Raw genomic sequence first — 14,184 nt, forward strand, 5'->3', positions numbered from 1 at the left:
ACAAGCTCTGACGCTCATGAGCGTCGGAGCTTTCACCGCAGCAACCGGTGATAAAAAAAACAAAACCTAACACGTCTTGATAGAAGGGGACCTAAATGCTTATAGAAAAGGAAAGAAACAATTCTCTTCCATACAGCTGAATTAAGATATTATGTTGTTTTTTAATAGTTTAATACTGATGTTGTCTTTGTTTCATGTGATATGGTTTATTCTAGTTTTAATATAACATTCTCAATAAACATGTCAGAACAGTAAGCAAATAAAATTTAAAATTAAAGGAAAATAACTCCAATGTTGGATAGCTATGTTATAAAGGATGAAGATTTAGTAGGCAAATCACTGAGATTGTCAGGACTAGTGGTATATAAATATTTTAATAAATAAAATAGTTGCCTGAGATGATGTAATCCTGATATTAGACTGGGATGAATTTATAACGTTACATGCATTGGTTTACTTAGCGGGGCAGAAACCTGGGCCGGAGCACTCCCTCCTAAGGATGGAGCACCCCTTTTTCAAGGTAGTGGGAAGGTATGTGGATCGATTACAGGGTTACAGACTGCCTACACATTAAATATGCACATAATTGACATGTATGTCAGTGAGCGTGTCTTCAGTGGGCAGGGTGGGAGGTGGTCCACCCTGGGCGCAGGGAGCTTAGGGGACTGGAGCAGTCACGGGTCTACCGTACACCTGCACATGGCTGTTGGCTCTGCCGGTCTCCCGCCCCGGAACATGAAATTGATGTCAGAGGGGCTGGGGGCCGGCAAAGTCAACAGCCATGTGCAGGTGTACCGCAGACCCGTGACTGCTCCAGTCTGCCAAGTTCCCTGCGCCCAGGGTGGACCACCCCCAACCCTGGCCTTGGTACGCCACTGAATACACGCTCACTGACATACATGTCAATTATGTGCATATTTAAAGAGAATAGTGCCACATATCTATGTATTTGTGCACATATATGCCAAAATTCCACCTGCTATTCTGTAAATATATGTGTATCTGACAGTGCATATTTTACAGGTAGGTGCACACCTAGGTGGAGTCTGGGTACAGCATGGGCAGGACTCATAATTATGAGGCAACTTACAGAGTAAGTTAAACATGTGTCAGTGAAAATTAGTCACACAGTTTAGGGTTCTTTGGCTGGTATAAGGGTTCACACTTAACTTATAAGCATATATTTTCATGCCTACATTGCTGTCTAGAATAGTCTCCAACTAGATAGATACTTCCTGGGTGCCTGTTTATACAGTAGTTGTCTGGTTATAGAATTGCCCCTTCAAGGCAGGGATTTATCAGCATGCCTAGGCTTTTTTTTTTTTTTTTTTTTTTTGCAAATTAGGCAGAGGATAATAAAACAGACTGTCTTTCTTATTTGTGTTTATTTCTGGAAAAAAAAAAAGGAATTGATAAAACCGAGCCCGTTACACCTGCCCTATGACTGCACAATACAGTCTTTAATAAACATAAAAATGCAGGTTTATATACCTGGGGGGGAAAAAGTCATGATGAAAAAATATATCAGTGGTACTACATATTTATCTTACATTATCTACAAAATATATTTTTCTACGTCAGCTACAAATCATAGGAAAATAATTTGATGCACTTGGAGGAGCTATAAAACATACAATGCACCTTACATTTAAAAAAATCACACATTTAAGTTCATTAAATAATTACAGTTACAAATAAATAGGTAACAGCAAACCAAAACAAATCTCATGCCTGGAATGTAAATGTGGGTGGGGGGGAATAGAAATAATACATGATGCAAGGCATCATTTTACTAGCATGAAGTTTGATCTTCAATGGGTATTTCTTAAAGTAAGAGACACTATTTCAAAAATGTATTCAATAATGAACTGTTCCCATTTAAAAAAAAATGAAGCACCATTATCAAGAAAATGCCACTTCAATGAATGTTCATGGCAACCTCACTTTTACACCTGGTTGTAAACACACCAGTCTTTCAGTGGTCATAGGAAACAATAGAAAAGGTTGTAGTACTGATCTATACCCACATTTTGAAAAATCGCTGGAAAACAATGTCATTGTCATACTAGGGAAGGATGCCCCTTTTTGCTTGGCATTAAAAAATAAAAAGCACCGTTTCCAAGTACACAGAGACTAGTATAGGTCAGGCATTCTTTTAGTCAGTCAGATGTATAAACTGTATTTGCAAGTCAGTCGTTTGATTTTTTTTCCCCCCATTTCTTTAACTGGAGCCGTGCTTGCTGAGCTTACCAGCTCTTTTCCGGTCCCTGTGGGAGTGACCAGCTTTGGCTGCTGAGACGCCCTCATAATTGTGGCTGGACTCGTTGTGCTGCCTGGTGTATCTCTTGCACTTGCAGGAGGTGACCACGGTAACTTTGTAGGTTCTGGTGGTGCCATCCTGACACTGGAGCTGGATGCGTTGGGTGCGGGTCTTATCATTCACACATCTCCACTCCTGCAAGCTCCTCCGACTCCAGTACTTCATCCCATAGCCTCCTCCAATCCAGTTGGGCAGCACTATTAAAGGCAGGCACTCCCCAGCACACACTAGCTCCTTCAAAGGACTGATACTAGTGCACTGGCCATCGGAAATATATTTAGTGGATCTCAGCTCCCTGCATCCCACTTGGTGCTGACCTGCTAAAATTGATTTAAAAAAAAAAAAAAAAATACTGGTTGTTATATACCGGTATATATATAAAATCCCGATGCCTAGAACTAACTCATTATTCTAATACTATTGAAAAAACATGTTGCTGTTCGAATGCCAAATAAAAGGAGAAAATTTTGAACATAGGATCTGGTTTCATTAAAAACCATAATATGTTTAAGTCGTATTTAATGTAGTATATACATAGTTTAAAAGTGTTTCAAGTATTATGTCTTTCATGTCCTAAAGCTTTCCATCTACTGTGTTTCCTCAAAAATAAGACAGTGTCATATTAAATTTGGGTCCAAAAAACGCACTAGGGCTTATTTTCGGGGGATGTCTTATTTTTTTCATGAACAATGATCATCTCTCCCTTCCTTTCCTCCACCCCAATTCTTCCTCTTTCCTTTCTCTCCCCCACATGTGCAGCATCTTTCATCCCCTCTCACCCATCCCCTTGTACCTTCCCTCTGCAACATCTTTCTAGCCCTCCCTCCCCCCATGCAGCAGAACCCTTGAGCAGCATCTTTCTATCCCTCCCATCCCCCCTGTGCAGCAGAACCATGCCGACCCTCCCACTGCGAGACCGACATACTTCCCTCCAAACAGCATCGTCAGCAGCACTCTAAGAAGGCTGCTTTGCGGCCTTTTCCTGCTGGGGCCTTCCCTTTGCTGTGTCGCTGATAACATCATCAGTGATGTGGCAGAGGGTAGGACCTGGTGGTAGAAAACTGCGAAGCAACCTGTTTAAAGTGCTGCCAACGCTGCTGTTTGGAGGGAGGTATGTCGGTCTCACGGTGGGAGAGTCGGCAGGGTTCAGATGGGAGGGAGAGATGGAAAGATGCTGTGCAGGGGGATGGGTGGGAGGGTCAGCGGGGTTTGGCTGTGGGCGGTGGGGGGGGGGGGGGAAGGAGCGCTGCTGTTGGTGAATCCAGGGATGAAGTCGGGGACATTTGGGATGGGCTTCGGGAGTGATCTAACTAGGGCTTATTTTTGGGGTAGGCCTTATATTAAGACCCGAGGGCTTATTTTTGGGGAAACATGATAGTAGCAATAGATACAGATATAGATATTGCATCTGAGTCTAGGATGATACTATAGAGAGTTTCTATAAAGGACCTCTTTTCAAGACAACTAATTGTCTATTAACCCCCTTAGATAATATAGGAGCCTAAAAATACTACTCTCATGCTTTGTGTATCTGGGAATATTTTCCTGAACAGGGCCTAAGCGCCTATTTTCCTGAACAGGGCCTAAGCGCCCTATGAAGAGACATGACATAAAATGGTCTCCTCCTCAGTCATAAAAAAAACAAAGTGCTCTTTTTTTTCACGACAATAAATATTTATTTATTCAATTTTCTATACTGCTCTATCAGGGGAACTTAGAATGGTTTACTTGAATTTATTCAGGTACTCAAGCGTTTTCTGCTGTCTGTCCCAGTGGGCAAACAATCTATCTGATGTACCTGGCGCAATGGGGATTATATAACTTGCTCATGGTTATAAGGAGCAGCCTGGGTCTGAACCCACAGCCTTGGGGGCTGAGGTTGTAGCTTTAACCACTGCACCACATACTCCCCAAGGTGTAAACTATTTCACCTAGTCTCAAGGTCCCCAAAACATGTACAATACAGCCAGAAAGAGACACCCTATTGCTGGCTCTCTTTTCTCATTCCTGTCAGTGAGCTGGTGGTCCGGGGCACTTTCTTCTGCTTCTGCCGACTGTTTGTGTCTGAAGCAGGCAGGAGGTAGCTCTCTGAGAACTGAAGCAGAGCTTCTGTTTGCCTTTCCTTTTGTTATTATATAAACAAAGACTGGGCATTCTCACAATGACACTTCCATTAACAATAACCATCTTCTTGGTGCTTTTGCACCTAAGGTATGCAGAGCTTAGATAATCTTATAATCATCAGATATTTCCTGTGCATTTAAAGCCACCCCTATTCATGGAAACTGACACACCTTATTTTCTGCTCAGTGAGACTGAGATCACCCCCCCTCCCCCACCACTCCATTAACTTTCCAGGCATGACTTTTCTTTTACTCTGCTTAGTTTTGTCTTATGATTAATGTAGAATATGAGCAGGGCCAGCTCCAAAAATTTTGTCTAAGGTTTCCAGACTTCTGATATGTCTCCTTCACTTTACAAAGAATACTAGCCAGGAGCTAGGGAGAGAGATTGGGAGCAGAGATTACATTCACGTGTGAATGTGTTTATTGTAGCCAGAGGCACTAGGCATAGTGCTTAGCCAGGAAGTTAAAAAAAAAAGCCCTGGATCCAAATCAAAGCCTTTTCTTTTCAGATAACACTGCATTGCTGGAGTGCCACAGACAGGTGAGAGTCTTTCAATACTTAAGTTTCAGGTGATAAAGAGAGCAAAACATTGGTGTAATTTGCCTGCTCATTTTGGTGAGTAATAGGTAAGGAAATCATATTAGCAATGTGTGTGTATGGGGTTATTAATTCAGCATTGGTATCTGCAACATGGGTGGGGGTGGGGGGAGTTCACTGTTTCCCCTACCCATGGCAAGCTATACCTGGGAATAAGGGCAGATGCTCAGAATCTTTATAAAAGCAATCAAGTGAATCACCTGCCCTAACAGGTTGCTGAAAAATCTGAAGGATGGTTCTGAGCTCTTTGGAGAGAACGGGTTAGAGAATGAAATAAATAAAGTAAAATAATATACATCGCTTTGAAATATGATTAAGCGATTAATCAAATTCTAAATAAAACTTGGAAAAATGAGGAAATATTTTGACACCCACTTGAGAGGATGCATTAGATCTGGTTTTCCTATCATATTATAAACCATATAATTATACTTCTTTTGATCATGCATCTCTCTCTCCTTGTTTTTCACTCCCCCCCCAATTCCCCACTCTACCCCTACATTTCCCTAGAGGTTAGCATTAGAATGCTTTTGTGTTTCACTTATACATTCTGCTATTGCAGGGGTCCTCGAGAGCTGTATTCCAGTCGGGTTTTCAGGATTTCCCCAATGAATATGCACTGAAAGCAGTGCATGCAAATAGATCTCCTGCATATTCATTGGTGAAACCCTGAAAACCCAACTGGAATACAGCTCCCGAGGACCGGAGTTCCCTACCCCTGTGCTATTGTGATCTTTTGCTGGTATTGTCCTCACCTGAGGAAAAAAAAAAGTTCTGGCTTTTTGAAAGCTAGTCAAAATAGTATTAACCCCCCCCCCCCCCCTTTTACAAAGCCGTACTAGTGGTGGTAACAGCTCGGATGCTAACAGGAATTCTACGAGAGTCTGAGCCGTCTCCGCGGTGGGGGGCACTAAACCGTTAATGCGACTTTGTAAAGGACAGGGTAAGTTAGTCCGATAAAAATAGTATCATCTTATTTTTCTTTTCTTCTTTGATTTCAATTTATTAACGCAAATTAAAGTGTAAGACACCCCTATGGGCTCTCTTTCCTCTTTAAGGTAGTTGGCTATCTTGTCTAACTAAATACATTCAAGGTAGACTGCATTTTGTGAAGGGAAGCAGCAAAACTGTCCCAAAATTAAGCTCCTGTGACATCTAGGGCTCCTTTTACTACGCCGCGCTAGCGGTTTTAGCACGCACTGCAGATTAGCGCGCACTAACCCCGAGCTCTGCACCAGAAACTAACGGCAGCTCAATGGTGGCGTTAGCGTCTAGCGCGCGCTAAAACCGCTGGCACAGCTTAGTAAAAGGAGCCCCCTAGTGTGGTAACGGAAATAGTCCCCCACTTCAGCACACACTTCATCCCAGCTAATTTAACCGGTTTTAAGTGATATCTTTGTATTGGACTAGTTTTGGAGAGTTATGCTCCTAAAGTCATCAGAAGAAATAACTAGAAAACCCAGTCCTTGATTGTTATAGAAAGCTGCATTGAAAACACTTACTGTTTCCATCCTGTGCTGTGTTGCCAGAATTCCTGCCTCCGTTCCTTGCCTGGTTCAGTGTGCTGTTGCTGGGACTTGCGGGATCTGGTTTGACTACATGTGAATAAAGGATTTCTGTGGCATCATTTTTGAAAGCCAAGCAGCTTTCCATGAGAATGCACGCCAGGAAGAAAACAGAGCACTGAATAGCTGGAAGGATCATGTTTGGGGCAGTCAACTGCTTATGAAGACAGGCTGGATTCCTTCCCTTCAGCTCCTCTGTAACTGTGAAATTTCTTGCGGTGCTTCATCTCTTTATATATCCGCAGGGGCTTGGCATGCATTCAGGTGCAAAGTTGTAGCCAGAGCTTGAGTATGAAGCCAGGGAGAGGGGGGCTGGATGCTTTTTAAGCCCTGCAAGAAGCTTACCAATAGAAGAAAATCTTGACAGGGGAGGAGGGGCTCCACATACTGTACACATTGTATGAAATTTCATAGCAGGATGTTGTCCGTGATGCAGAGTCTGTGTCACAGTCATGGTGCACAGAATCAACATATTGGTAGAGGATGAGAAGGAAGAAGGAAAAGTCTTCGGGCACATTTCCAAATAGATAAAAATACGGCGTGTTCTTGTTAACCAGTGCAAAGAAATATATTCTTGACTGGGGCTGATGCAGCAAAAGTGCATTGTATACCTGGAACAAACTGCCCGAATCCCTACGGCGGGCTCTGTCTGTCTCTGGCAGTGTTCAAGTCCAAGTTAAAAGACCACCTCTTCGAGACTGCTTTCAACTCCTAACTCCTCTCACCTTGGGTTCTGCATCCCCAACCCTATATGTCATGTCTATCTGTCCAAGTTAGACTGTAAGCTCTTCAGAGCATGGACTGTCTATTAAATGCCAAAATGTACAGTGCTGCTTATGCCTTCAGCACTCTAGAAGCGATAAATAGTAGTAGCAGTAATAATGTTGGTGCAAAGATAGCATGACGTCTACACACAATTTTTCAGACACACAATACAGAATAGAATTTTGTGAAGAAGCTAACCCTGTGCAAAGCTGTACCTTAGATACCAGCATGCAGCTCTTTAAATTAGTAGTAATGAAACTATTAACTATTCTGTGGTGATGTAGGAGAAGTGTACAGAAGACTTTAAGGCACAATGCAGGGGTTATGTCCAGGCTCCAGGTAAAAAGACAGGCGGTAAACACATAGCTGGTTAAGTGTGATATTCAGCATTTAAGTAGCTGTGGTAGAGGTTTCTACTAGAGAATGACATGGGGACCAATTATTCCCCACCCCCGCAGGAACTCATTTTCCCGTCTCGTCCTGGCAAGTTCTTTTCCTGTCCTTGGCCCATTCCTGCAAGCTCTGTCCTCATCTGTACAAGCCTCATAAAATCATGTGTTCAAGGCTTGTGTGGTTAAGGCAGAGTTTACAGGAATGGGGCAGGGACAGTGACAAAACTCACGATGATGGGATGGAGAAATTGAGTTCCTGTAGGGACGGGGACAAATTTGTCCCTATGTCATTCTCTGGTTTCTACTATAGCCTATGAGTGTCGGAGCAGTGTTGGAGCATTTAGCGCCCTGGGCTAACCTCTTCTGTGGCTTAGTGAAAGAGGGTTCAAAGATAGGCCTGTGTTTTAAGCTGTCCTATTTAAGCTTAAGCACTGAATATCAGCACTTTGTTATTCGCAGTTTCACCCTATTCACGATGGTTTTTAACAGAAAACAGCAAATAACATATATAAAACTTATTCGCGGTTTTTCAGTATTTGTGGTTCTGTTAATCCCCTATCACAGCGAATACGGAGGGAGAAGTGTATTTGTGCCTATTTTTAATGAATAATGCAGACACCTATTTTCTTTAATTTTTTCCTTATAATTTTTTACATTTCTTTACCATTTTTCCTTATTCTCATCTTTACCTGTTTTATGCCATTTCTTTCTAACCGTCTTGTAGATTTTTTCATTTCTACTAATTGAGTCATCTGCAAATTTAATCACCTCACTCACTGTTCCAGTTTCCAGATAATTTATAAATAAGTTAAATAGCACCGGTTCCAGTACAGAATCCTGCAGCACTCCGCTATTTATGCTCCTCCACTGAGAAAAATGGCCATTTATCCCTACTCTCTGTTTGATAACCAATTCCTTAGCCACAACTGAACTTTGCCTCCTATCCTATGACTCTTTAATTTTCTCAGGAACCTCTCAAGAAGAACTGTGTCAAAAGCTTTCTGAAAATCTAGATACACTACATCAACAGGCTCACCTTTATCCACATGTCTATTCATACCTTCAAAGACATCAAGCAAATTGGTGAGACATATAAATTACAAGAATGATTCCCATCCACCCAAGAACAAACCCCCTTTTTCAAACCACACATAAAATTTACATGCAGATCCCAGTGCCTAAAAATACATGTATAAATTTTAATTCATTCAAATTAGTGCTGATAATTATTAGCACCCAATTATCGGTGCTAATTGACTTGTTATTCAATTAAATTTTGTGCAGAAATTTGACACATGCCCAAATTTTTCTGTGTAATTTTTAGCACCATTTATAGAATTAGGCTGTGTGTCTCTCAGATACCATCTTGAAATCACTCCATTCCAGATTCACCTCTTGCAATTTACATCTCCTAACCTACGCCTCCATCCTCTGCTCTAACACCTCTACTTTATTCAACAAATACTAAGCAAATTCTTCTGCCTTAGGACCCTCATATTCCTTAGCCACATCACCGGTGAAATATCTCACTCTATGGAACTATTCTTTTGGTCTATTCCAGGGGTAGGGAACTCCGGTCCTCGAGAGCCGTATTCCAGTTGGGTTTTCAGGATTTCCCCAATGAATATGAATTGAAAGCAGTGCATGCAAATAGATCTCATGCATATTCATTGGGGAAATCCTGGAAACCCGACTGGAATACGGCTCTTGAGGACCGGAGTTACCTACCCCTGGTCTATTCAATGATTTTTGATCTTGTCTCGGTAAAATGCATTTCACATCTCATCACAAACAGAAATGTATTCTGAAAATTTCAATGTATAGGACTCCTGATCTTCCGTGTCTTGTGACTTTCCATACCCTCTCAGCCTTAAGAACATAAGAACATAAGAACTGCCATCTCCGGATCAGACCTTCGGTCCATCAAGTCTGGCGATCCGCACACGCGGAGGCCCTGCCAGGTGTACACCTGGCGTAATTTATAGTCCACCATATCTTTATATGCCTCTCTTAAGGAGATATGCATCTAGTTTGCTCTTGAAGCCTAGGACGGTCGATTCCGCAATAATCTCCTCTGGGAGGGCATTCCAGGCGTCAACCACTCTCTGAGTGAAGCAGAACCTCCTGACATTAGTCCTGAACCTGTCCCCCCTTAGCTTCATTACATGTCCTCTAGTCCGTGTCAAATTGGACAATGTAAATAATCTTCTCTGCTCTATTTTGTCGATTCCTTTCAGTATTTTGAAGGTCTCGATCATATCCCCACGCAGTCTCCTTTTCTCAAGGGAGAACAATCCTAGTGTTATAAGTCTATCCTCATATTCCAGTTTCTCCATACCCTTCACCAGTTTTGTTGCTCGTCTCTGCACCCTCTCCAGCAGTTTTATATCCTTCTTTAGACCAATGTTGGACGCAGTATTCCAAGTGTGGTCTGACCATTGCCCTATAAAGCGGCATTATAACTTTCTCCGATCTACTCGAGATTCCTTTCTTTATCATGCCCAACATTCTATTTGCCTTCTTTGCCGCTGCCGCGCATTGTGCCGACGGCTTCAGGGTCCTATCTATCAGTACACCCAGGTCCTTTTCTTGTTCACTCTTCCCCAGAGTTGCACCTGACATTGTATACTCGTATTCCTTATTCTTATTGCCTAAATGCATTACCTTGCATTTCTCCACATTGAACTTCATCTGCCATTTCTCCGCCCATGTTTCTAATCGACACAAGTCGCTCTGGAGTTCCTCTCTATCCTCCTGCGATCTGATTGCCCGGCATAGCTTTGTATCGTCTGCAAACTTGATGATCTCACTGGATGTTCCTTCCTCCAGGTCATTGATATAAATATTAAAAATCCTTAAATCCTGTTTCAGATTTAACAATCCAGCTGATCTTCATAGATTCTGTCCACAAGATCTTTTTCTTTTCACTATCTGGGTTGGTGCCACCACATCTAAGGCCTCTCTTAAGGTAAACCATTTTATTACAGCCTTTTCTACAGATAAATCATCTGGAAAACATGCCTTTAACCTCCACTCCATTGTTAAATCTCAAACTGCAAACTAATTTGTACCAATTCAGTTTCATCGTACTCTTTATCTTACAAATGTTAAAACAAACAAATAGAAAAGACTGTATGAACTGACCAGCCCACTTGCTTGACTTTGATACATTACAGCAAAGCCTTTTGCAATGCTGGAGATAAAAATGTAAGATCTAGGACAGGGGTCTCCAAAGTCCCTCCTCGAGGGCCGAATCCAGTCAGGTTTTCGGGATTTCCCCCATGAATATGCATTGAAAGCAGTACATGCACATAGATCTCATGCATATTCATGGGGGAAATCCCGAAAACCTGACTGGATTCGGCCCTCGAGGAGGGACTTTGGAGACCCCTAATCAAGGACATTGCCTACTTTATAACCTGTTGAACTGCACATGCCGCAAGCACATCAAATAACACATACTCCTGATTCTCAAACTGATTGAACAATATTAAGATATTAAAATCTCTTATAAACAAAAAGTCTATTAAAATTCAAAGGTAATGACAGGAAAAAAAATCCAACGGTATTGAACAATTAGATTTTAACACCCCTGACGGACTATACAGAATACAAATAGCTACATCACCATTTGTCAGCACTAGACTTTCAACCCTCCCTCCTCCCTCAGACAACACCTTTCTAAAACCTAAAAAATCCCCACCACTACCCTACTCCTCTGTTCCTCTCTAAATACCCATTCCGAACCATAATTTTCTGGTCAACATTGTTTCAGAACAGCAACATCAGATTGCAACAGCCATGATTTAGTTACTGTACACACACACACACACACACACACAAAAATCATAATTCTCTTCCTTAATTAAATCATAAATTAAGATCTTATTTCTTACCAATCTGGCATTAACTAGTTCTGTTTTTAATATCTTTCCTTGCAATTGTTTTCCAGATAACATTGGAACAGATCATAATGCAGTAGTAATGCCTGAGCAGTCCTACCTACCTATATGAGGGGGTGCTGAAAAGCTCTCAGCCCAACCAACCGTCTTCCTAAATTCTAAGCCAGGGGTGCCTACACTTTTTTGGCTTGCGAGCTACTTTTACAATGACTAAGTCAAAATGATCTACCAACAATAAAGAGCTCCTTTTACAAAGGTGCGCTAGCATTTTTAACGCATGCTATCCGAAAAACTACCGCCTGCTCAAGAGGAGGCGGTAGCGGCTAGCATGTGCGGCATTTTAGTGTGCACTATTCTGTGCGTTAATGCCCTAATGCACCTTTGTAAAAGGAGCCCAAAAATTAAAAAAAAAACACAAAGCAAACTGTATGCAGAGAAAATGTTACTTATAATTTATATTCGGGGTTTTTTTTCCCAAAGAGGTCAAGGCAGATAACTTTTAAATATGCAATGTCACCTCAGTATCGCCTATACAAAAATAGACAAATATACCTCCCCCCCCTTTTACTAAACCACGATAGCGTTTTTTAGCACAGGGAGTTGCGCTGAATGCCCCGCACTGCTCCCGATGTTCATAGGCTCCATGCGCTAAAACCACTATTGCGGTTTAGTAAAAGGGAGCCATAGTGCAAAATATAGACAGCAGATATAAATTCTCAAAATGGACACATTTTGATCACTAAATTGAAAATAAAATCATTTTTCACCAGAGAAAGGAGCACTGTTAGTTGGTTAATGGAGGAACAGCAGCCTGTTTAGTTCCAGGAAGCATGAAGCTCTGTGTCTTTATTTCTCTCTCCCTGCCTCCTCCCAAGCCACCATCTTTCTTTCTCTCTCCCTGACCCCCCCCCCCCAAGCCACTGTCTTTCTTTCTCTCTCCCTGACCCCCAAGCCACCACTGCCACAACCGATTTCTCCCTGCTTCCCTGACGCACAAAGGCCATGCCCTTGCAGCCATTTCACAAGCGTCCTTCCTCCCCCCCCCTCCTGACGTCAATTCTGAGATCGGAGAGGAAATTCCAGAATTGACGTTGGGTAGGAACGCTTGTCTACTGTCTGCACAGGCCTGGCTTTTGTGCATTGGGGAAGCAGGGAGAACGCAAAGGCAACGTGAGTCTATCGCGGAGTCTGAGATGGGCTCCACGATCGACTCGCGTTTCCCTTGCGATCTACTGGTCGATCGCGATCAACCTTTTGGGCACCCCTGTTCTAAGCGTTATTTTGCCACTGTAGTTGAAAAGAGTGTTACCTTATTTTGTTAACCCCCTCCCCTTTTACAAAACCGTAGCGTGGTTTTTAGCGCCGGCCACAGTGGTAACAGCTCTGATGCTCATAGAATTCCTATGAGTGTTGGAGCTATTACCACTGTGGCCGGCGCTAAAAACTGCTATGGCTTTGTAGAGGAGGGAGAGGGGTAAGTGCCAATTTGCAGAAACAAAATTCTATGTTTTTTGACATTGCTTCAGCTCATTGATTGAACCATATCCATGTCATTTTCTTCTTGTTTAGACTGAGAACTTTTCAGTACCCCTTTGTATGTAGATTTAACTGCCAATTCCACATATCTCCCCCTTCCAGTAATAACTTTAGCAGTTGCCATCCCACTACAAAACTCTGCTCTACAGTTAATGCTTTTTACCTAGCATTCAATAACCTAAAAGAATGCCCTAAGGCGCTCCATAGTTGCATTCCTTTGTCAGTGCAAAAGAGGAGTTGCTCATTTCTCTGGCATGACATGTTTCTATGCTGTATTGCTCCTCTTTACTCAAGGGGCGTAGCTATAGTAGCTGTAATCCTGGAGCAGAACTGATCTAATGATTAAAGAAGAATCCCGAATAGATGACCCATGGGAACAATGTAAGACAAGATCAGCAGGAAGACTGACAGTAGCAGGCTGTTCTCCCCCTCCCCCTCCTCCTCTCCCCACCAGAGCTGTCTGAACACATGGAAGAAAGTTCTGAGCAGATGACCTGCAGGAACACAAGATGGAATCAGCTGGAAGGCTCACAGAGAAAGACTCACAGAATAGCATTCCAACACATGCACATAAGAACATACGAGTTGCCATACAGGGACAGACTGATCCATGAAGCCCAGTATCATGTTTCCAACAGTGGCCAACCCAGGTCAGAAGAACTTGGCAAGATCCCAAAGACTAAAACAGATTTTATGCTGCTTATCCTAGGAATAAGCAGTGGATTTCCCCAAGTCTATCTAAATAATGGCTTATGGATTTTGTTTTAGGAAAGTATCCAAACCTTTTTTAAACCCTGCTAAGCTATTTTCACCACATACTCTGACAATGACTTGCAGAGTTTAATTACATGTTGAGTGAAGAAATGTTTTCTCTGGTTTGTTTTAAATCTATTACATAGTAGCTTCATTGCATGCCCTCTAGTCCTAGTACTTTTGGAAACAGTAAACAAGCGAGTCACATTTAAATACTTTTTGCTGTT

The 14,184-nt window shown here is 42.2% G+C and overlaps 1 protein-coding gene across 2 annotated transcripts; it reads right to left on the reverse strand.

Moving 5' to 3' along the window:
• Positions 1 to 1,978: 1,978 nt before the first annotated feature.
• On the reverse strand, positions 1,979 to 6,860 carry SOSTDC1 (sclerostin domain containing 1). Of its 2 annotated transcripts, none has more exons than XM_033933975.1 (2): positions 6,547 to 6,860; positions 1,979 to 2,637 (listed from the first exon to the last, which is right to left on the reverse strand). In XM_033933975.1, exons 1-2 carry the CDS (start codon positions 6,746 to 6,748, stop codon positions 2,222 to 2,224), a joined length of 618 nt encoding a protein of 205 aa, XP_033789866.1. In that variant the 5' UTR covers positions 6,749 to 6,860; the 3' UTR covers positions 1,979 to 2,221. The 2 variants fall into 2 exon arrangements, with proteins under 2 accessions (XP_033789866.1, XP_033789865.1); XM_033933974.1 differs by having other exon boundaries at positions 1,979 to 2,640; positions 6,547 to 6,854.
• Positions 6,861 to 14,184: the final 7,324 nt, after the last annotated feature.

The sequence above is a fragment of the Geotrypetes seraphini genome, chromosome 2 (assembly GCF_902459505.1).
Source record: "Geotrypetes seraphini chromosome 2, aGeoSer1.1, whole genome shotgun sequence".
NCBI classification, from domain to species: Eukaryota; Metazoa; Chordata; class Amphibia; order Gymnophiona; family Dermophiidae; genus Geotrypetes; species Geotrypetes seraphini.